Source organism: Felis catus, chromosome A2 (genome assembly GCF_018350175.1).
Source record: "Felis catus isolate Fca126 chromosome A2, F.catus_Fca126_mat1.0, whole genome shotgun sequence".
In the NCBI taxonomy this organism is placed as follows: domain Eukaryota; kingdom Metazoa; phylum Chordata; class Mammalia; order Carnivora; family Felidae; genus Felis; species Felis catus.
Window position 1 is genome coordinate 55388087 of NC_058369.1, and position 22340 is coordinate 55410426.

The following is a 22340-nucleotide window of genomic DNA, read 5'->3' on the forward strand; positions in this document are numbered from 1 at the left end:
ACTTTAAAGAGTTCGCATTAAAAAAAATTTAAAAAGGAAACATCAAATTCAATTTAAAGGAAAAAAAACCCAGAAATTGTCTGAGAAAACAACAGCAAATCAACTCCTGAAAAAGAGTTCTGCATCTTGGTGATCACATTTATTGAAAGGGTTGGAAAAAATAAAAATAATCTTTAGCTTAAGAATTTTTGAGTTATCTGCAAATCAACTCATTTCAGGAGTGCAAGAATCCTTGGTCATTTCTTAATGTCGAAATTAACGCAGGTTTCTCTTTTGAATGTCTTCTACATTTAAAGAGGCAATCATACAAAGTCTCCTATATTCCATAACACGATAAATTCTTTGTTTCAGCCAACTCTTAATGGAGGGGCAACTAGAACAACACCATCTCCCCGGACAAAGAGCATCGGAATATTCCGTTTTGTTGACTGGAAGAGGAAAAAAAAAAACAAAACACAACACATTTATACAAATATGTAGTAGTATTATTTATTTTTTGAGAAATTGACAACAACAAAACCCACACAGACGCATCATAACACAACTGATTTAAAAACCTCATCACTCACTTACCTTTGTAGCACAAAGAACCACTTTATTAACTGTTTACTTTTCCAGGATGTCAATAATTGGGGCAAAGATTAGAGCATTCACCAAAACCCATGTTCCTCCTCTTCCTAGCACAGAGCTAGACTACATTACTCACACTTCCTTACAAGCTGGTGCAGCCCTGAGACTGGGTTTTGACCAATGGGAAGTAAAAAGAAGTGACTGACTGACCCATAAGCCTCCCACGAATGCCCCTCTCTGGTCTTCCTCCCATGACTAGCCGGACTCAGATAATGAACTCTGGAGATGGCAGAGCCGTAAGACAGAGGAAGCCTGGGCCGTTGATTAAGTACCTGGAAGAAAGCTATCATGCTGAACTAAAACTCCACTCAGGACTGTTATGTGGGTGAGAAATAAAATTTTGCTGCTGTACTGAGCCGTTACATGTTGCTCCTGCGTCCTACTACTGCGCTCACATATGTGGAACGAATACCTTGGGGCACTAGCCTATAGGTGGAGGCTTAGGCAGTAAGGAAACATATGGAATACAAATATTTGAAATCCTCTTATGCCTGGAGAAAACATTAGGTAAAAATGTTGCCTGCAAAGGCTTGGAAGGTAGCCCAAGGGCCTCCCTTAACCTACAGGTTCTAGGGGAAGACGTTGGAACAAGCCAAATGTTAGCTGCTATTAACCTGATACATTCAGCAAGGCAGTAAGAGATGAGCCCAGGTAAGAACTAGCTGGTTTTCAAGCAGAGATCACAAGAAATAGGACTCACAGGGTTTGAAAAGCCAACAGTTTTTAGATCCCAAACCATAGACAATGAACAGGCACAAAAGCTTCGCGGACTGAAGCCCAGCAAACCTTCTCCGTTAAACAAACTCAGCCCTGAGGCAAGAATTAGTTTAAGTGTGCTGCTTTCCCACCCAAATTTACTTTAGCAAATGGCCTAAGGGTGGGAAGAACAGTGGGAAGGAACTAAAATAAATAAAGGCATCTATAGGCTATGTGTAGGCAAGAATGTTGAGGTTACTGGCCCATAGAATTGATTGGAAATGAACAGATCAGATGCACACAAAGTCCTAAGCTTTTAAGGAAATTGCATGCAAAGAAACAGCCTGGCTAAAAAAGCTTTTGACTATTTTTCAGTCTTCCAGCATAAGCAAGTACTTGGCTGTGAAAGCTGAAGCCCCCATTTAGGGTCGCCAGATTTAGCAAATAAAAATATAGAGTGCTCAACTACATTTGAATTCTAGATAAATAGAAGAGAATTTTTTTTTTTTTTTGGTCTAAGTATGTCCCAAATATTACATGGGGCACACTTGACCTAAAAGCCATTACTTCAAATCCTAGGACAGGGAACATCCACACCTCCCCAGGGGATTCTGCTGTATGTTTCCATTCTTCCCTTTTCCGGAAGGCAGGTTTTTTTTGTTTGTTTGTTTTTGGTGAAAATTCTGTCCCTGTTCCGCTATAATGGCTGTGGGAGGGGCAATAGTAATTAATTCCTCCTTTTCAGGGTCTAGGAATCTATACCACAAGTGACCACATGTGGATCTGACAGAGAGAACAAAAATATTAGTAACAGTTGTCACAGAGAGCAAGATGCAGTAATGACACACTGGAATCAACATGAAGAATCAACTGAATTAGTTACTCATCAGTGTGACTGAAAGAGAGAAGTCCAAGAAAATTCTGAGATTTATGGTCTAAACAACAGAAAATCATGCATTGAGGATAGGGAACTGAGAATGATCTCATTTTGAAGGTGAAGAACACCTTCAAAGGAATTTACTTTCAGATGTACTGAGTTCAAGATAATATCCAATGTGAAAATAGTTTCAATTAGAATACTGGGTATGAAAGAGTGAAGCTCAGAAAAGGAAACACACTGGAGACACAGACTGATCCACAATCATGACAGCTACCAGTCACCACATGCCATGGCTTTACACATACCAAGTTCAGTGCCTCCTGTTATAATCCTGGGAGGCAGGCACAGTTACTGTCATCTTACAAAAGAGGTCCCCTAAGGCTTAGGAAGTTTCTATAACTTGCTCAAGGTCATGAAACTAACCACTAGCAGCAAAAGTGTGAGCCCAGATCTGTGAAGAGCTCAAGCTTTGGTGCTGTACTGATTACTGTTACAGACTCCTAGCTACTAAATGACATCACACCTCTGAGGGGAAAAAGAGACACATAGGTTAAAAAACTCAAAACCCATGTTCAGAAGGAGAAAGAAAATTTGCAAAGGAGTCAGCAGTCATTGAAGACAGAAGGAAAGCCAGGATAAAGCAGAAATACAAAAACCGTAAAAGGCTAACAGATGAACACTTACTATGTGCCTGTCACTAACCTGAAGGCTTTTCATGTAACCTCTCAGTGATTCCTAAATAGCTGTATAAAGTGGGTCCTACTACCACCCCCATTTTACAGACAAGGAGACTTAGTCACAGACAGATTGCGTAGTTTGATACAATTAAATAGCTGGCAAGCAAGGGAGTCAAGATTTAATTCCAGTCCTGCAATCTGAGTCTATATTTTAAACCACTATACTCTAGAAGGGTCAAAGACTGGCTTTTCAAATACTTAAAAGACATAGGCGATTTCCTTTTTTTTTTTTTCCACATTGAACAATGAAATGTGCCAACATTCAGAAGATCTGCATAGCTCCACAAACTAATATTTTCCAAATGACCAGTGCTTGATGTCACAGAATCACACAATGTAAAAGATCCATTAAAAGGACAAGGTAGTGGGGCACCTGGGTGGCTCAGTCGGTTAAGCATCCAACTTTGGCTCAGGTCATGATCTCACAGTTTGTGAGTTTAAGCCCCATGTTGGGCTCTGTGCTGACAGCTCAGAGCCTGGAGCCTGCTTTGGATTCTGTGTCTCCCTCTCTCTCTGACCCTCCCCCACTTGCACTGTCTCTCTCACTCAAAAATAAACATTAAAAAAAAAAAAAAAGAACAAGGCAGACCAATGAATTTGCATATAGTAAGAGTATGAAAAGTTCAATGATGTGGTCTCAGATTCCACACTGCAATTAACCTTGAAGAAACTACTACTTGTTGAGTTTTAATGTAGCATCAAACGCGAATACCCACAAAAAATACTCCTCCCGTTTGTAACTACCCGTAAGGAAGGATTTTCAACTATGACATATCATAACAGATTACATGCAGAAAAAGATGTGAGAATCTAGATTTCAATTAAGCCAGGCATTAAAGAAATCTGCAAAAAGGTAAAACAAAGACGCTTCTAAGTATTTTGTCCTGTAGTTGATGTTACTTAAATCAACATGTAATAGGCTCACTATTACGGAGTTAGTGTTTTTAAAATTTCTCCGTTTTAGTTTTTATTAATTATTGATAGCTTAAATTCACATCAAACAAGGAACACTGTCCAGCATTACTCTTACAGACTAACACACATGAGCATCTTAAACTGACATGTATCAGTGAATCCTGGCAACCGGATGAGGTAAGTGCTAGTATTCTTGCCTAACAATGAGGAACTTAAATCTGCCAAGTTAATTCACTGGCCCAACATAACCCAGGTGGGACATGGCCACAACAGCACTATAAATTAGGTCCGTCTGACCCTAAAGTCTTTATTTTTGATTGCTATACTTTACTGGGTCCACAAGTAGGTGTCAAATCATGACGGGCTTTTTATAAATAAGTGTTACGCTGTTGGATGTTGAGAACATTTGACATTTTAAAAGTGAAGAACAGAATTCCATGACTTACTTTATATATCTCCTCATAGGTTTCCTCATCAATTTCTATGGTAGTCACAGTCTCTTCCACATCTCCCAGTATCATATTTAAATGCTGATCATAAGCCTGCAGTGGAAAGGTGAGCGATCAAGAAACTTAATCATCAAATAAAGGAACAATGGACAGAGCTTACGCACAATACTTACATCACACACTTTTATACACAAATAAAAAACAATTCTGCTGTGCTAGTAAGCTGTTTCTTCACAAATTATTTCCAGTGACAAGTTAACTGACCTGATAAAAATACAAAACTGTTTATATGGCCTAAAATGAATTTACTCAAAATAATTTGAAATTATTATTTTTTTAAAGCGTCTACCCTATTGGTCATCCAAGACAGTCACATCATTTATAATATTTATGAGAAAAAGCAAATTCATCACTTTTCCGTAGACTTCTTTCAATTCCCTCTGTAACAGCATGACAAGAGAGATACAGTGAAAGAAATACGATTCTTTAACTGTGAAGAAGACCTTCAGTCTCCCAAAGGTACAAGACAAGACCTCCCTGTGCTAAACTGAACACCACCGCGTGAAACCAGTAGAGCAATACCCGGCCCACGTAAAACCTAGCCAAAATAAACTGTGTTTGGCACCTGTAGGCTCAATCAATAAATGTTGCCATCCTGATAGGGATAGCCTTAATCCAAACTCTAAAGCTAACCCTAAAAGGTGAAACTCCAGGGGCCTTGTTCAGAACCCACTTATGCTTACTTCTTTTTTAAAAATTTCTTTTATTTTGGGGCATCTGGGTTGCTCAGTTCGTTGAGTGTCTGACTTTGGCTCAGGTCATGATCTCACAGCTTGTGAGTTCGAGCCCCGCATTTGGGCTCTGTGCTGACAGCTCAGAGCCTGGAGCCTGCTTCAGATTCTGTGTCTCCCTCTCTCTCTGCCCCTAACCCACTCGCATTCTGTCTGTCTCTCTCAAAAATAAATAAACATTAAAAAAAAATTTTTTTTAATAAAAAAAATTTATTTTTTATTTGAGGCAGGGAGGGAGGGGGAAGGAGGGAGAGAGAGAGAGAGAGAGAGAGACAGAATCTTAAGGAGGTTCCAAGCTCAGTGTAGAGCCTGACATGGGGCTCAATCCCACCACCCTGGGATCATGACCTGAGCTGAAATCAAGAGTTGGATGCTCAACCGACTGAGCTGCCAGGTGCCTCTCACTCATGCTCACTTCTAACAAAGGGTTAAATGGTTTACCAGCTCACATCAAAATAAAAGTAACACATCAGCCACATAGCAGCCACTTCTAGCAAAGCATACCAACAAGAGCAAAAATCTATAGATGAGGGCCAGAAAACAAACAAAATGTTGGGGGCCATTTAGTATAGAGGCAATGAAGTCTAGAAGGGAACTAAAGAAGCCTCCAAGAACTAAGGCGACATATCTGTCCCGGGGTGTGTCTCCACATGCCACTGGCCCATGTGTTTAAGCGCAATTCTCTTTTTCTTGGTAAAGTTGCCACTCTTCCATTTCCCGGGGTTCCTCTTCTCATAAAGCCAGCTGTATATCAAGATCACTGTCTTCCCAGGTCCCTGCTTTCTAAGTACAGGATACTCTTTACCTTTAGGTCTTATGGAAGGTGAAATCAAAGTACTTAAGAATGGGGCTGCAGTCAGATTGCCTAGGGTCATATTCTGGACCTTCCTTTAACTTAAGCAAGTAACTTCACCTTTCTAGGCCTGAGCTTCTTCAACTGCATAACCAGGCTAATTAGCGTCTACCTTGATAGGCCTGTTATAAAGGTTAAATGAGACATTACATACAAAACACTTATAATAAAAGCACCTGGAATGTAATTAATGCTCAACAAATATGAGCCGTTTTAAATCACTTTAAGGTAGAATGATGGTAGTAAAAACAATATATACAGGAGAGTGACAAGTTGTCAAGAAAAGACAAAACCTTCAGTATACTCTCTTTATGAATAAATAGGACCACTTCAAGGGACCAATCCTATAGAAATACGTACAGATATACACAAAGAAATATGCATAAAAATACATACTGCAGACTTATTTACCGCAGCAAGAAATGGAAAACAATCTAAAAACCACTTTCACAATACACAGAATTCTATGCAGTCCTTAAAAAGAATAAAGGAGGGGCGTCTGGGTGGCTCAGTTGAGCCTTCAACTCTTGATTTCAGCTCAGGTCATGATCCCAGGGTTGGGCAATCAGGCTCTGTGCTGAGTGTGGAGCCTGCTTAAGATTCTCTTTTCCTTTGCCCCTCTCCCCAGCTCACGCTCATTCGCTCTCTAAAAAAAATAAAGCTGAATGGAGATTTATATGCATTCATGATGACTAATTTCCAAGAAAGATTAAGTGAAAAAGAAAGCTGCTCAAAAACATGTACAGCAAGATCCCAGTTTTATTTACAGGTGGTGTATATGGTGCAAATACATGCGTGGGATCACATGTATATGTATTTATGTGTAAATATACAGAAAAGACCTAAAAGATCACAGACCCAATTTCTAAGTGGCTAGCAAAAGAAAAAAATGGGATTTCACCTTTTACTCTATGTACTTCTGTGCTATTTAATTTTTCTCACAAGAAAACGCAAACTTATGTACATATCAGTAACTGACAGAACGTTTAAATAAGAATGGAGAATAAATGCTATTTACAAATAAATAGAAAAAATGAAAATGTTCTTTAAAATCACATCATTTCTGTTAGAAAAAATATTAAAGAGGTGAATTAAATGCAGTTGTACTTGACTTGTAGAAATATGGGTGACCTTCCACCTTCTTATCTACATTCAAAATACTCTTCTACATCAGACAGTGTTTCTATTTCAAGGGGGTAGTGGTAGGGAGGCATGACAGAGAAATAATCTGATTTCAAGGTAATTTAATAAATTTACTTACATGTAATCTGCCTCGAAGCTCTCTGTCATTCCTCATTTTCACATAAATTCGCTCATCCAGGCTGAGCCTGATGAGATCCAGGGGCTCCTCTACGGTGTTGGTGGTTTGTTGCTGATGAAAGAAACAGGCTTAGTAATACAGTACTAGCGAGTGCAGTGTTCAAGTCATTGCTATCCTGTATGATGGTGGGCAAGTTACTTAAACCTCAATGCCTCAGTCTCAGACTCTGTAAAATGTGGATGACGATAGCGCCTACCTAATACTGTTGTTGTGAGGCTCAAAGGGCATATTATGAAAGCTTAAAACAGTGCCTGGATCATAGTGAGTGCTATGTAAGTGAAGGCTGAAACACACGTACACAGGAAGGAGTTATACAGCAAAATAAGCATGTACTTTGTTCTCTCAAAATCCAAAGCGCCTGACCCAATTTCAGGGTACAGGAAGTCACTGTCTGGGACTTCAACCTTACCTCAAATTTCATTTAGTGATTTGAAAAAATTTCATTTAATGATTACCACACACTAATCAGAATGCCAAGGAGAGATTCAATCTGGGGCAGGTTGAGTTTAGGGTGCCAACTGGCCACTAAGATGAATATATTTAGCAGGGAGTATTGAATACTGGTTGAAAGCACTAGCTTTGAAGTCAGGCAGTGTGTGTTCAACTCCTGAATCTGAAACTTGTGAATTCGGATTAAAAAAAAAAAAATCATGCCATCTCTGAGCATCACCTTCCTTGTTCGTAAAATGAGGAAGCCATAATCTTCCCTTCATGATTCTTGCAAGGACTGGATGAGCTAACGTATTAAGTTAACGTATTAAGTGTATTCACAATAGTAAGTGGCAAACTGAAAGTACTTAAAAATGGTTCTTGTTATTTCCAATTGAAGAACTGCTGGAAATATAGGTCCCAGAGAGATCAGGGCTAGGATGACTTGGGAGTCATCCAAATGCAAGGGATGGGTAGGCAGGAAAGTTGGTAAGATTATTCAAGGAGTTTCTTTGGTGAGTACATCAGGCCAGTGGCAGAATGCGACTGAAAGTTACAGGCTCTACAGTCTTAAAAAAGCTAGAATCTAGAAAAAAAAAAAAATTCCTAACCTCAACTGGTCCTCAATCCCAATTAAACAGGTGATTGCCAAAGACCAGCTAACCAACTACATTACGGTAGAGCGGTCAGTCTCTGCCCTCAAGGAGTTCATTCTAGTGGGGAGAGGGGTATGAATAAATATATAGTAATACTACAAGAACAGACACACCACAGAGCCTTACTGCTCCTTTGGCTATAGTCTACAATACCCACTGTCCATACTTTTCATCCTGTAGCTTTAAATTTGCCTTTTCAAAGAAGCCTCCCTGATTAACCAATTCATTCGTTCCATAAATATTTGTTCAGGGTTTCCAGCACTGTTCTGAACCTGGAGGACAGAATGGTGAACAAAACCCTGCTCTTAAGGATCTCACATTCGAGTGGGGAAAGACAGACGTTGAACATCGAAGGGTCTACTTATTATGAACAAATAACATGCTACGAAAAAAAATAAAGCAGACTGGGAAAGAGTGCTATTTTACGCAAGCGGCCAGATAAATCCTCGTTGATGAGGTGAAGTTTCAGGAGAAAGCTAGGTTGTGGCCTGATCCACAAATATATCTTAGGAAGAGCATTTTCGGGAAAAGGAGAGAAGATGAGAAAGCCTGGAGGACCATCATATTATTTTATATACCAGGTCCTTGCTTGTTTTCTTCATGCCACATCACAGTTCCTACATATTGCAAGTTTGTTTACTTATCTGCCCTTCCAGAGAACATAAGCTCCAAGTGGGGACAGGGCTCACGTTTGTCAATGCCGGTGTCCCTGGTGCTTAGAGCGGAGTCTAACCATACAAGTTGATGTTTACTACTCATTTGCTGAACGAGTAACAACCGTTGCGCTCATAATAGTAACTATTTAGCTTTATTATCTATCACCTTTTCTACCAGAATCCCGACATCTCCGTGAGGTAGGCAGGGATAATCATTCCCATACCACTGATGAAGATGAGATACAAGGGAAAGGAAGTGACGAGTGTGAAGAATAATTAGTTTTCAGGCGGACTTCCAAGGGGAAACCATCTCAGGGCGTGAGACAAAATTCGGAGGGGGCGCGGTTACCAAAGGGAAGATTAAAAGTCGTGATAACCTAGAAACAGGGCTCACCTTTCGGTGAGCTTGGAGAAAGTAGCCCTGGGACGCAAAGCCGAACAGGGTGAGGGCTAGCAGTGGAAAAGCCGCTCTGGAGTGAGCCCCTCAAAATACACTCACCTGGTCCACGTCGTCCGCCATGCTTCAAACCCTGCGCTCTTTCCTGCCTCTCGCGAGAGTACGCGAGCCGCTCGCGCGCCCCCCTCCCCCCGCCGCTGTCTCCGGAAACGCGAAAAATACAATGAGCCGGAAGTAGAGAGAAATTCGCTCTGCGCTGTCTTGCTTTGTACAGTTTGTATTGGTCATTTGAGGCTGAGGCTGGGGCGGAGCTTCATGGGCGTAGACTTGGCCTATAAGGAAAGGGCTGGCGATGCCTCGCCCCGCTGGAGGCGGAGCTTGCGCTCCCATTCCCGCGGCTTAGTGCGTCAATCTCCGGGAGTCTTGCCTGGGCAACATGGTTCGGAAGCGTGCGGCCGGTAGGGAGCCGCAGGGACGTGAACCGTGCGGCCGGAAGGCCAAGGGCAAGAGCACGGCCCGACGTGAGGAGAAGGAGGCGGGTGAGAGCGAGACCGAGCCGGGCTTAGGGGTAGATGCTCATGTTCAAGGAGGGCAGGAAACAAGGTGCGGGGGTGGGGGCTGACTTCTGGAGGTGAGGGGGCGGAGAATACCCTGTTTGCCTTGAGCGGAGCCGGCGTTAACGGTGGCCCGGGGAGGCGGGCGGTTGTGCCACTGCTTGGGTCCTCACCGACGTCGCTGTGCTTTAGTCCTCGGGAGGACTGATGCGCCCTGAGGGTTCCCCTGGAGCTCAACCTGACCATTGGCTCTCCGGCGTTGCCTCTTTCCTGCTCCCTGTTGCCCACAGGATGCTGTCCAGCCTCCTGCAGATGCAAAGGGCTGAATAGGGGAAAAGGTATTACAGTTATTTTGTGGCCCCCAGAAGACGGATGGAGCAGAGTGCTGTAATGTGCGGACTCCCAGAATAATATCTTCAGTTAAATCTCACCCCAGAGTTCCAGATTCGGATCCAACCTGACTTCTCCACCTGGATGTCGAATAGGTTTCTTATATTCATCAAGGGCAAAGCAAAACTCTTGCTTTTCCCCTTTAAGCCTGTTTCTTCCCCACCTTTTCCCATTCAATAAATGATCCCTTCACCCACTTGTTAAAGCAAGCCTCTCCTTTTCATTACACATACACATCTAATCCGTCAGCAGGTTCTACCAATCCAACCTCAGAACTGTATCTCAGATCCCTCCACTTCTCTTTATTTCCGTGGTTACAGTCCCTGCCTAAGCCACCATCACTTTTCAGTTGAAGGACCACAGTTGCTTTACTGGTCTCCCTACTAACCCACTTCTCTGCAATGGTTTTCCACCTAGCAGCCCAAATGATTAAAAAAAAAAAAAAAAATCAGATCGTGCCATGTTCCTACCTCAAACCTGTGGCTTCCCATTGCTCTTGGCCTAAAATCCAAATTCCTTACCATGGCCTGCAAGACCTTACATGATTTGACTGCTGCTACTTCTGTTGTCTTTTAGGACTCTTTGCCAGATACCCTCCTTATTGGCTTCCTTTCTGTTCCTCAAATATGCCATGTTATTTCTCACCTTGAGCCTTTGCCTTTGATATTCCTTCTGCCTGCAATGTTCTCCCATGGCTCCAGGGTGGCTGATTTCTTCTGTTCCTTCACATCTGAACTTACACTGCTTTGAGTGTCTGATCTAAGGTGATCCTTACCAGGTACTCCTTCACAGGCCCTCACAGCCTCTGTTGCATAATGTAATGATCTTGTTAATTTATTTGCTTCCTTTTAGGGTAGCCCGTCTTACTACCATTTAAGTTTATGCAAATGTGTCTTATTTTTTGCTGTGTCCTGTATTGTCCTCTCCCTCTTCCCTGCATATGCCAAGTGCTCAATAAATGTTTTCAATAATTGCATAGTGCATGCTGTAGAAGGGATTTCTGGCATTCCTAAAATAATCTGAATAGAAGTTTAGGTAACCAACAAGGATTCCTATGACACTAGGTTCAATACTATGATTATATAAGTTCAACATTCATTAGTAAATAGGCAAATGGAAGTCATTTCCAAACCTAGAAGGTAATTTACCCCACAGTTAATGCTGTGTGTTCCATTTTATTGATTTACTCATTCAGGTAATTTACCTTTACACAAAGGTAAATTGCCCTTTACACAAAGTATTCAAGACAATGATATTTTGGGAGAAGGTAGCAGGCTTTGTGGCTTTTGAAGGAACAATCAAGTTTGGAGAGATTGGGAAATGCTCTCTGAAGGAGGTACGTTTGATCTGTGACTTTAAGGATGGGTAACATTTCAGCATATGGCTGTGAAAAGGGGTTGTTATTGCAGTCAGAGGGAATGTATTCTGAATATGTGGCACTTCAGGAGTTCGAAGTTTTAACCTGATGGAAATGCCACCTGCCTGGGTACCATTTCTTCCAGCTTAATACTTGATCTGGACTCCAGGTTGGTGCAACTTAGTAGTTATATGCACTGGTGCAAATTATTTTAGACAAATAGTTTACCTCTCTGAACCTCATCTCTGAAACACAATACTACCTTTCAGGGTAGTTGTGTTTGCGAGTGAGCTAGAAGCATCTGCCACGGTCCACGTCAGGTAATCAGATGGGCTACCTTCTATCGGTTCCGCCTAGGTGTAGGTGAGGAAGCACCCGGGCATGAGTCAGACCCTGCTAGCTAGAGGAGCTTGGCAGTAAGTTCTCTTCAAGGAAGACTTAACAATCTTTGCTGTGGTTGGGTCGAAGAACAGTCTGGTTGTGGATTGGGCTACAGTTCACACTGATTTGATGACTTTACAGTATAGTTTCTGAGCACCTCATTGCATGCCAAAGAAGGTGACACTTGGCTGCTTTCAACGTTTAGGGACAAAGAAAACAGTCTTCCACATTATTTCCTTGCTTCTATTAGGGCATGTCTAATTTCTTTATGTTTCTTCCCTATGTTAATTCTTTCGTCACTGTGAATCATTAATTCCTTCAATAAATATTTACTGAGAACCTGCTATGTCCAGGCACTGTTCTCAGTCCTGGAATTAATAGTAGTGAACAGGACAGTCACGATCCCTGTTCTCGTGATGCTTACAATCTGTGGGGGAGGTGGGGGGGGGGCAGACAATAACAACTTAAATAAATTCATGCAGCGATAAGAGTTACGAAAAGAAGTAGAACAGGCAATAGAACTGCCATGGGGGTGAGGAAGAAGCAGCTAAGTCAGAATTGGTAGTCAAGGAAGGCCTCTTTGAGGAGGTGATGGATAGTTTGAACGAATTACTGAATGTCCTGAAGGAGCCATTCATGGGAAGTTCTGAGGGAAGGCAGAGGAAGCTGTAAGTTTTAACAACCTAGGAGGAAATGAAATGAGCTTGGCCGGTTGGCTGGACACAGTGAGTGGGGGCCGAGTGGCAGAAATTGAGGTGGGAGAAGTGGACAGGACTCTTAGTTTGGAGACCAAACTAAGTTTGTATTTTATTCTAAGCACTATGGGATGCCGCTGGCAGTTTTAAGCAGGTATTATTAAATCTCACTGGAAGGTCAAGTAGACCATGTGGTAATTCCTGCCTTTCTGAAATAACCACATTGGCCTCAAGGAGGCTGGTTAGGTAACTCTAGATCTTGGAGAGTGCTAGAAAATAGCTCTCTGGATTCTCTGGGACCCCAAAAACCATAAAGAATAAAGAAAAAAAATAACCTATGTTTCTACCATCCAGAAAGAAGCACCACTGAATAGTGGTATATTTTGTTCAAGTTTGTTTTTCTAAGTAGTGGAAACCACACAGTAAAAACATATGTGCATGCTTAACATTTTATTAGATGTCATTTTCCTTTGTCTTCAAAGGTGACTGAATTACTTTCCATTGTGTGACTGTACATAATTATTATGTCATGGTTGGGCATTCAGATTTTTAAAATTTGGGGGTATTACAGTAGCCACCCCGCCCCGCATCTGCAGGGATATGTTTCAAAGTCCCCCCTCCCCCCACAACAGTGGATGCCTGAAACACAGTACTGAACCCTGTATGTGCTGTTTTTTTCCTAGACTCCATACCTATGATAAAGTTTAATTGATAAAACTAGGCACAGTAAGAGATTGGCAACACTAATAATGAATAGAAGTTCAAACAATATATTGTAATAAAAGTTAATGTTTATTTTTGATAGAGGGAGAGTGCGAGCAGGGGAAGGCAGAGAGAGGGAGACACAGAATCCAAATCCAAAGCAGGCTCCAGAGCCTGACGTGGGGCTTGATCTCACAAACCTTGAGATCTTGACTTGAGCCAAAGTTAGATGCTTACTTAACCTACTGAGCCACCTAGGTGCCCCAGCCTTCTAATTCTTATGTGAGATGATAAAATGCCTAACTGATGAGGTAAATAACAGGCATTGTGAAGTAGCCTTAGGCCACTGTTGACCTTTAGGAGTTTGTCAGGAGGTTCGGTTGTTCCTCACTGCAGTTGAGCAGTGGGTTGAGTGGGAAACTAAAACCGTGGGTAAGGGGGGATTACTGTATGAATGATGATACTATGGGCATCTTTTTGATTCACAGTTTCTTTGTTTCCTTTCTTGCCCCCTTTTAACTCCTCTACCTCTCTCTTCAAAGCACAGAAACACAATTGTGTTTTTTAAGCAACCAAAAAAGTTTGGTGAGGAGGAAACAGTGCTTTTGAAGTATCCTCTCGCGTGCATTTTTAGATTAGTAAAAATGAAAGAGTTTCACATGTTTGTTTTACATCTATTCATAGAGGGCTAAGAAGCGTTAAAGATCCAGGAATTCTGACACCCTACTCAAACTGTGAAGTCATAAACCCTCAAGCAGCTTTGGCCGTGGAATAAGAAATGTCTCCAGATTCTAAATATTTTTGAAATTGTTTGTTTCCATTAAAATGTTCAAAACACAAGGATGCATAGAGTCCTTTTATAAAACATTCTAAAGAAACTGATCAGTGATTTTATCTAGCATTAGAACATATGTTCCACTATAAGAGAAATTTATGAAAATTATGACCATCATAGGGTTTTTCCCCCATGCAAAAGTATATTCTTGGGGAATATAAGTATGTATCCATAGAGTCAGTAAGACAAACCATAAATGGAACGAATCCATCTGATACTAGGTTAATATTGCTGCACCTCAATAAAGGCTAAAGTATTTTTGTTTTCCAAAATTAATTGAAGCAGAGTCATGCAAAGGCAAAGGAGGATTCTTTATTTCAGATTCAGGATTGATTATTTTTATGAACATGTTTGCAAAATAGAAGCCATCTTCCCCTGCCGTGTTACTATTTATTAAAAGTTGATTTACTGATACCTGTTAAGAAACAGACTGTATTTCTAGATACCCTGATTTAACGAAAGCCAGCAGCTTGTGCCTTTTTTAAATTTCCCTTTAACAAAAACCAACAATGATTATTTTAAGGAAGCAAAGGTATTTCTGAATTAGTACTGTTATTCCAACCCTAAGTTTGCTGAGGTGGTTGGTAAATGAGTGCCTTTGGGTTAGATTGGAAAGGTTTCATAACTGTTTTGAGCAGGGTTTGGTTGTGAAAGGTGGTGGAAACATAGATTAGTAGCAGTAGGGTTGTGGTAAAACTTGGACATGCTTCTGAACTCCAAACATTTCACTTAGAAGTGAGTTACCCCTAAAATAAATAACTAGTCTTGGCAGGTAGTCAATAAGCAAGGTGCTCATAGCAGATTGATGTACTTTCCTTCCTGGATACTAGCTGCAGTTTGAGATTTGAAAGCTAGATTTTTGAGTCATGTGGCAGTGTCTGTCGTCCCAGGAGGAGTAGAATAAAATGCTGATAAAAGGAGTGAGTTTTTACTGTGAGTGCTGGTGTAAGTTGGAGTAGAGGCAGAAGGCTGCAGGCTGGTTGCTGAACAGATGGGACGGTGACCCGGTGACGGAGATGTGGCCTGGAGAGAGGTGACAGAAAGGGGCTTTTCATCATGTGCCTGTGAAAACACACTGCCTCCGCCTTTCCCGTGTCCCTTACCTCATGTTCCATGTGGTCGTCTAGATGTCTTGCAAGATGAGAAACCTCTAAAGAGGAGCCTTCTCTCCAAAGTCTCACGAGAAACGAGGAAGAGAGGTTGCAGTGATCCCGGGGGCCCCGCACACAGTCCAGCCAAAAGGAAGGCGGCCAAGGTGACTGTTAAATCTGAAAATGCCGAGGTGAAGGATGAAGCTCTCAGCGATGGGGAGGACTTCAGGTGAGATGGCTGAGAAGCTTCCTGCCAGGTCTTGATTGCTGCCATCAGGGAGGTGTGAGTAATAAAACCTCCCCTTTTTTGCTCGTCACTAGGATCCGTGCAAAAGACGGGATCTTTAAACTCTTCCAGCTAGAGCTCAGACCACTAGTAAGATTCTTCTTAGCGGTTACAGTTGGCCGTTGAACAGCCAGGCTTGAACTGCAGGGGTCCACTTATACGTGGGTTTTGTGTGTGTGTGTGTGTGTGTGTGTTTTATGATAAATACAGTAAGCTATGTAAATGTAGTTTTTCTTCCTTGTGATATTTCAAATAACATTTTCTTTTCTCCAGCTGACCTTATGGTAAGAATACAGCATACAAGACATATAACATGCAAAATACGTGTTAAACACTGTGTGTGTTATCTATCGGTAAGACTCCCAGTCAACAGAAGCCTAGTAGTAGTTAGTAGTATTTCGGGGAGTTAAAAGTTCTGTGCGGATTTTCAATTTTTCAAGGGTATATAGTTTACCTCTCAAACTTTTCAGATAACAGTGACAGTGTGCAGAAAGTGATTTATTTGTGGTTACGCAGCTAGATGGTGGCAAAAACCAGGTGAGACCCAGGTCTTCTGACTCGCGGTCCAGTGCTCTTTCTCCTGCATAAAGGTACTCCATTCCAAAAATACTGGCCTGCCATTCCAGCTCTCTCTTGTACTGTCCTCGAGCACACTCTCCCACCCAGCTGGACTTCTTGTCCCTCCTGCTTTGCCACCTGAGTTGTGCTCATTCTTCCCTGTACCTGGAATGTTTTCTTCCACCTAGAAGATGTGGATCAGAATCCATTTTCTTGACAGTTTCATTGATTCTTCCCTCCTTTCCTCTGGTTTCTTGCAGCGTCTCTTACGAGTGTAGCTTGTCTGCCTCGTGTTGTGCTTATTTGTGCCCATGTCACGTACTGCACCTGCTCCCCTGGAAGCTCTCCGAGGCCTGGAACCACTCCTGGTTCGTTTTCGTGTGCCCTGTGGCATCTAGGAAAGGACCTTTTGTTTGGCAGAAACTGAGCAAGATTTTTGCAGTGAATGCACATTCTTAGTAATATGTGGTGGACAGGGATTACAAGCCCAGTGATCTTCCACCTCCCAGGAAAGTTGTGGGGAAGAGAGGAAGAGGAAAACCAGAGGCAGTAGTCCCTTCAAAAACAAATCTTCAATCTTAGTGTTGGCTTTTCCAGCAACCCCCAGTCCTGGCAGAGAACAGTCGCCTAGGAGAGGGCAACAGTAGACAAGAGCATGAGGAAGCAGGTCAGTTTTGCACTCAGTTCATCTCCCTTTCCCTTAGGCTTTCCCTCAATCTGTCTCTGAGCTTACGTTTCCTGGCTGCCCGTCCGCACTAGTTGGATTCTTTCTCCAGAGAAATCCACGTACAGATAGACCAGGATACAGTCAATTGAAGCTCTGGGACCTCCTTTCCCTTTCTGTTGAGAGTCCACTGCAGTCAAACCCATAGCACACGGACATTTCCATTACATTCATTCAGGAGAAATGTTTTTGTTTCTGTGGCATTGAGAGAGAGAAGCAGGCTAAAAAGGCAAAATGTGGAGTTTTAGAGCTGAAGACTGAGGATCGGTTATTTTAAATGTCTGTGCTGAAATCCGAGGTGATGTTGTCACCACTGTCAAACGTTACAAAAGCTGAAAAGTAACTCAGAGCTCTAAACACATTTTAGAATGTATATGAAGTTGCAAAGAGTAGGTTACATATTAACAACCATTTCATCTGGGGCCAGTTAGTCAGCTGTGGCCACTTCCCCGTGTCCTTATCTACTGAACCAGCTAGCTGCCAAGCTTTTGTTGTTGTGGATGACAGACCTGCATACAGTCACATCCCTGCATACCCTGAAGTTAGAATTCCACCAGCTTCTGTCTCCTTACATCATAATTCTTAAAGTGGGGGGAAACAATCATCTGAGTTGGCTCCTGGTAGGACCAGCAAATGGGAATCCCCTCTTCTCTGTTGTGGTGCCCACCTGCACGTGTAGATACCCAGACACCACAGCTTTTACTTCTGGAACTCCCATTATTACTGTGGTTCCTTCTGACGTTCCCTGTACCCCCTGCAGGCTCAGCTGCGTTTTCCCTCACACAGCTCTAGGTTGTAGGGTCATTGCGTTCTTTCTGACAGCACGTCCAGCGTCAGACTGATGATCAGAGCACATCTTGAGGAGCACTTGGGACCCACGCCGATGGAGGGTATGAGGCTCAGAGCTCACACGTCATCTTTACGTAATTGCGACAGGTTCTCAGCAAATAGAACGAGTCCTTCTAGGGTATGGGAATCTTCTTCACCTTCCCTCCTGTGATCTTTACACAGGGACTTTGCAAGTGCCCCCAAGAAGGCACACCATCCAAAGAGAGAGGCTGCTGTGGACAAAGGCAGCTGTGAAGGAGACGAGGAGGAAGAAAGTGACGATGATTGGGAAGAGGTAGAAGGTAAAAACATCAGAGCTGTGTGATTGTGTTTTTCTGGTTGAATCGGCTTAGAGGCATGTCACTTAGCTACCTGTTGTTCCCTTTCGAAACTAAGATCTAATAAGGTTGCAGTAGGGACTTGCTTTTGATGCAAGGAAAAATTCATGACCAGGTTACCGAAAAGGTATGGTCTTCCTCTGGTGGCTGTCAGGAGTAGATTGTGAAAGAGAGAGGCAACGTCATCTCGTAGAAAGCACACAGGCTTTGAGTCCTGGGTTCAGAGCCCAGCTTTGTCACTTATAGTGGAGTGAGCAAATCCACCTGTCAGAGCTGAGTTTTTTCACCGATGACATTCAGTAAGCATTGAATGCTCCCTGTGAGCTGTGCACAGGCTGGGATCCAGAACTGTGTTGGCGGAGGAAAGGTTTGCAAATGTAATGGGCCTAAAGCCTCATATATTCACAGTAAGTGGCAGCTAATATTATCATCCCTGATTCCTTCTGTGTAGCTTGACTCTATCTCAGCTCTTGATTTGGAAAATGATTTTTGAAAACCAACAAAAAAAATTTTTTAATGTAGTACATAGACCCCACCTAGATTCCTAACTGTAACATTTGCCATATTGAATGTGTCTTTCTCTCTGCATATATACATTGTAGAACCATTTGAAAGTAAGTTGCAAGGGCGCCGGGGTGGCTCAGTCTCAGGATATGATCTCACAGTTCACCGGTTTAAGCCCCAAATCTGGCTCTGAGCTGACAGTGGGGAGCCTGCTTGGGATTCTCTCCCCCTCTCTCTGCCCCTCTCCTGCTTGTATGCATGCACTGCTCTCTCTGTCTCGGAAAAATAAACATTTAAAAAGAATAAGTTGCAGACACCCTGGCACTTTACTTGTAAATACTTCATGCATTTCAAGAATAAGACATTCTCCTATATGATAAAATATTTTCATACCTAAGAAAATGAAAAGTCCCCATTTGTTACAAAAATATCCTTCCTAGGTATGTTTTTGTTTGTTGCTAATCCAGGATCTAAGCTGTGAGCCTTGTATGTGGTTATACCGCTTTAGTCTCCTTTAGTCTAGAACAGTATGTGTTACCCAGCCCTGTTTTTTCACTTGTGGAACACTACTGTTTTTGAAGAGTCGTGGCCTCTTCCTATGTGGGATGTCTTATAGTCTAGTTTTGTCTGACAGACAGTCACACATCTCAGGGTGGTGGTAACGGGTTTCAGTGTCTCTTGGTTTCTTATACATGTAAGGTTTACCTGAATTTAGGTTCAGCTCTTAATACTGCATCCGTTAAGAGGCACCTAATATCAGGTTGTCCTACTAGTGACACAAGGTTCGATCGTGTAAGGTGGTCCTGCCAGGTTGCAACAATATAAAGGTACATTTTTTTTCCTCTTTAATTAGCCATCTTGGGTGGTACTAAAGAATTTCTTTTTAATGTTTCTTTTTGAGAGAGAGCACACACCTGTGTGTGAGGAAGGGGCGGAGAGAGAGGGAGACAGAGGATCTGAAGCAGACTCTGCATTGTCAACAGAGAGCCTGATGCGGGGCTCAAACTCACAAACAGTGAGATTGTGACCTGAGCTGAAGTCAGACACTTAACCCATTGAACCCCCCAGGTGCCCCTACTTAATGGTTTTAGTATGTTTTGATCTTTACCAAGTCAGAGATTATTACACTGAGCATTGCAAAATGGAATATTCTGAATCTTTCATTTCATATTCATTGATCAGGTGACTTTGATCTGTAAAGAAGAACTTTCTCTTTTAAGAATTTATTTTGAGTATCGCTGTGGACTCAGATATTTTAAAAATTGAAATATGTTATCAGTTATTATTGTTATACTTTTTGATCTTCAGACTGTCCCGGATTTGGCTCGTGGGAGCCCCTTTAAGCCAGTTACCCTGCTGTGTCCTGTTGCTCTGGCCTTACTCGTTTTTGAGAACATTTTTGTTTTCTGGCACGAGAAGATGTGCCAGGCCCACCCTATACTTTTCTTGCTCCAGACCTGTAATCAGCTTTTGTTTCTGCAGGAAGTCCTGGCTCTTTTCAGTAGGGACCCGTATATACAAACCAGGTCTTGACATTAGGTGTGTTCATTACCAACGGGGTGTCAGTGCGTCTGGACCCACAGCCGCTTTAAAAGGGCCTTTGCTGATGACATTCACAGTTGGATCCAGTTCAGTGAATTCAATTTATGTCAGCTAGCGTTTACAAGTGATGCAGGGGATAAAGAGAGAAAAAAAGATGCATTCCTCGTCATTACAAGTTTGCGATTGGGGCTGTGAAGACCCCTCAGTCATTCCTCTATACAGAGCAAATTGTGATATGTGTTACTGTAGTAAATTGGAGAATAGAAAATTGTTCTTGTTTGGCACTTTTTTTTCCCTTGGGTAAAGGCTAAGTCTCTACTAAAACACATACTTGAGCATCAGCTCCTTGATACCAGGGATCTGTATTTAATTCAACTCCGTGTTTCTGTGCCCTAGTTTCCTGTGTCTCTGGGTTGCTGTTCAATCAAGTTCAATGAGCAATAAAGTAAAACAGCACAGTGTGTGGCATTTTTGAGGTACTCAAAAACATGATAGGAGTAGGGGACTCCTGCCTCGCATCTGTCCTGTTCTGTTCCTTACTCCCTCCATCTCAGCAGAACTCAATTTTGTTCGCGTGATCGTTGTTATAATAATTATTATCACTGATTTTTGAATATTTTTGTTGATAGAACTTAGTGAGCCTGTGCCGAGTGATGCAGGAGAAAATGCAGCCTTCTCTAAATCTGTCCTGCCTGTGAAGCCAGTGGAGATAGAAATTGAAACACCCCAGCAGGCAAAAGCCAGAGAAAGAAGGTAAGATTAGGCATTTGCTTCTAGATTCCCGTCGCATATAATCAGCAAGAGCTGCTATGTGACGAGAGCTTTTGAGAAACACGTAGGAGACCAGGGCTGAGTACCAAAGTGGTCAGGAGCCTTAGGTGGGAGAGCCCTGGGGTCACCTTTAGGACTTGAACAAGAATCTTGGTTTGTTCTCTGGCTGGGACAGGGCGTGGAGAGAGAGGAAACTCTTAGGTATTGAACGTCTGTTGTGTCCAAGGGCTCTGCGGGTTGTCTGTTAACTTAAACTTTCAGGTAGTTTGTGAGTGAGGACCTGGACGCTCCGAGAAATTCAGTAAAGTTTTAGGAGTCACTCAGACAGGAAGTGGATGAGCCAAGATCTAAATCCCTCTCCATCCAACTTGACCCTCATCTTGTCGCACCACATCACACTGCATGATTTGAGGCAGTGCCCCACTGTGGTAGGGAGCCCCCATTCCATCCCTAGGTCCCTGGGACCGCTGTAGCCCCTGGTGGCTTGGGAATGTGTAACACCACACCTGGTAGTTAATGGCCAATGACTCCCGCTGTGTGACGGGCACATCATCAGGCACGAAGAAAGGAGATGATAGAAGTCATTCAAGAATTGTTAAGTTGGCTTATGGATGCAGGGGACACCGGCATGAGAGACCTCTTACAGCAGAGCAGCACCAACAAATGAGTGTGCACCAATGTAGCACAAAAGTACCCATGCCAAGGGGGGGAATCCGTAATCGGGAGGTCAGACAGGCAGAGAGGACTGCTTGGAGAATGTGCACTTCAAAGCACGTCCGTGCGGCGTGTCGGGTAGAGAAAGTCGAGGCATTTAGGCGAGAAGGACCAGAAAATCTGCAGAAGGTAGCCAGCTTGCAGATTCGCCTGCACAACCTCGTGCGGGAAAACAAGGGGCGCCATTCATGAGACATCACAAGGGAAAGGAAGTGACTGGGGGCTGGGGTCAGGCGTCGCCCGTCTCCCACTTCATCCTCGGATTTTTCCATATGCATGGCAGTGAAAGGATAAAAATGGAGTTTGAGACATATCTTCGGAGGATGATGAACCGTTTCAGTAAAGAAGTCCGTGAGGACACACACAAGGTAAGGGCAGGGGTGAAAGGACAGTGTCCTCTCTGTCAAGGCAAGGTGGTGTGGTGCCAGAACTTTGGTCTCAGTGAAGCCTGGGAATAAGGAAAGGGATCGGCGTGGGTTGAGCGGTGGAGGAAGGCTTTATCGAAGAGAAAGGGCAGAGGACAGAGGCTGGGGGGACTGCCCAGGCCGAGCTGACAGCACATGACGGGACGACCAGTGTGTCTGCATCTTGGGGGGTGCGTGCATCGGAGGCCCGTGGAGAGCGAGGGAAGGGCACTTTGATGTCCCTCAGGACATCAGC

At 42.9% G+C, this 22340-nt stretch overlaps 2 protein-coding genes and 1 long non-coding RNA gene across 5 annotated transcripts in view; 1 reads left to right on the forward strand and 2 right to left on the reverse strand.

The window, feature by feature from the left end:
- Positions 1-117: 117 nt before the first annotated feature.
- LSM3 (LSM3 homolog, U6 small nuclear RNA and mRNA degradation associated) lies at positions 118-9670 on the reverse strand. The gene is made up of 4 exons (XM_003982524.5): positions 9513-9670; positions 7213-7323; positions 4305-4400; positions 118-428 (listed from the first exon to the last, which is right to left on the reverse strand). Exons 1-4 carry the CDS (start codon positions 9531-9533, stop codon positions 348-350), a joined length of 309 nt encoding a protein of 102 aa, XP_003982573.1. The 5' UTR covers positions 9534-9670; the 3' UTR covers positions 118-347.
- Positions 9659-22340, forward strand: part of XPC (XPC complex subunit, DNA damage recognition and repair factor) — a 28923-nt gene continuing 16241 nt past the window's right edge. The window contains exons 1-5 of one of the 3 annotated variants that reach the window (XR_006593980.1): positions 9659-9949; positions 15452-15644; positions 17995-18113; positions 20825-20948; positions 21964-22048. Coding sequence is in view for 2 of the 3 variants with exons in the window: in XM_011280223.4 (XP_011278525.1) it covers positions 9847-9949; positions 15452-15644; positions 17995-18113; positions 20825-20948; positions 21964-22048 (624 nt within the window). In the remaining variant the exon portion in view is untranslated. The remainder of the gene's footprint in view (positions 9950-15451; positions 15645-17994; positions 18114-20824; positions 20949-21963; positions 22049-22340) is intronic. The other 2 variants (XM_011280223.4, XM_011280222.4) reach the window with 2 other exon arrangements.
- On the reverse strand, positions 14618-15565 carry LOC109497326. Its single transcript, XR_002153439.2, has 2 exons — positions 15428-15565; positions 14618-15347 (listed from the first exon to the last, which is right to left on the reverse strand). It is a non-coding gene; the product is annotated as an uncharacterized LOC109497326 (long non-coding RNA).

Bases quoted from the DNA above. Each gene is read 5' to 3' on its own strand.
- LSM3 (XM_003982524.5), bottom strand. From the start codon at position 9,533: ATGGCGGACGACGTGGACCAG. The intron at 7,324-9,512 runs GTGAGTGTATTT...TTCTTTCATCAG, and splicing joins TGGCGGACGACGTGGACCAG to CAACAAACCACCAACACCGT. The intron at 429-4,304 runs GTAAGTCATGGA...TTCCTCTTCCAG, and splicing joins CCTATGAGGAGATATATAAA to TCAACAAAACGGAATATTCC.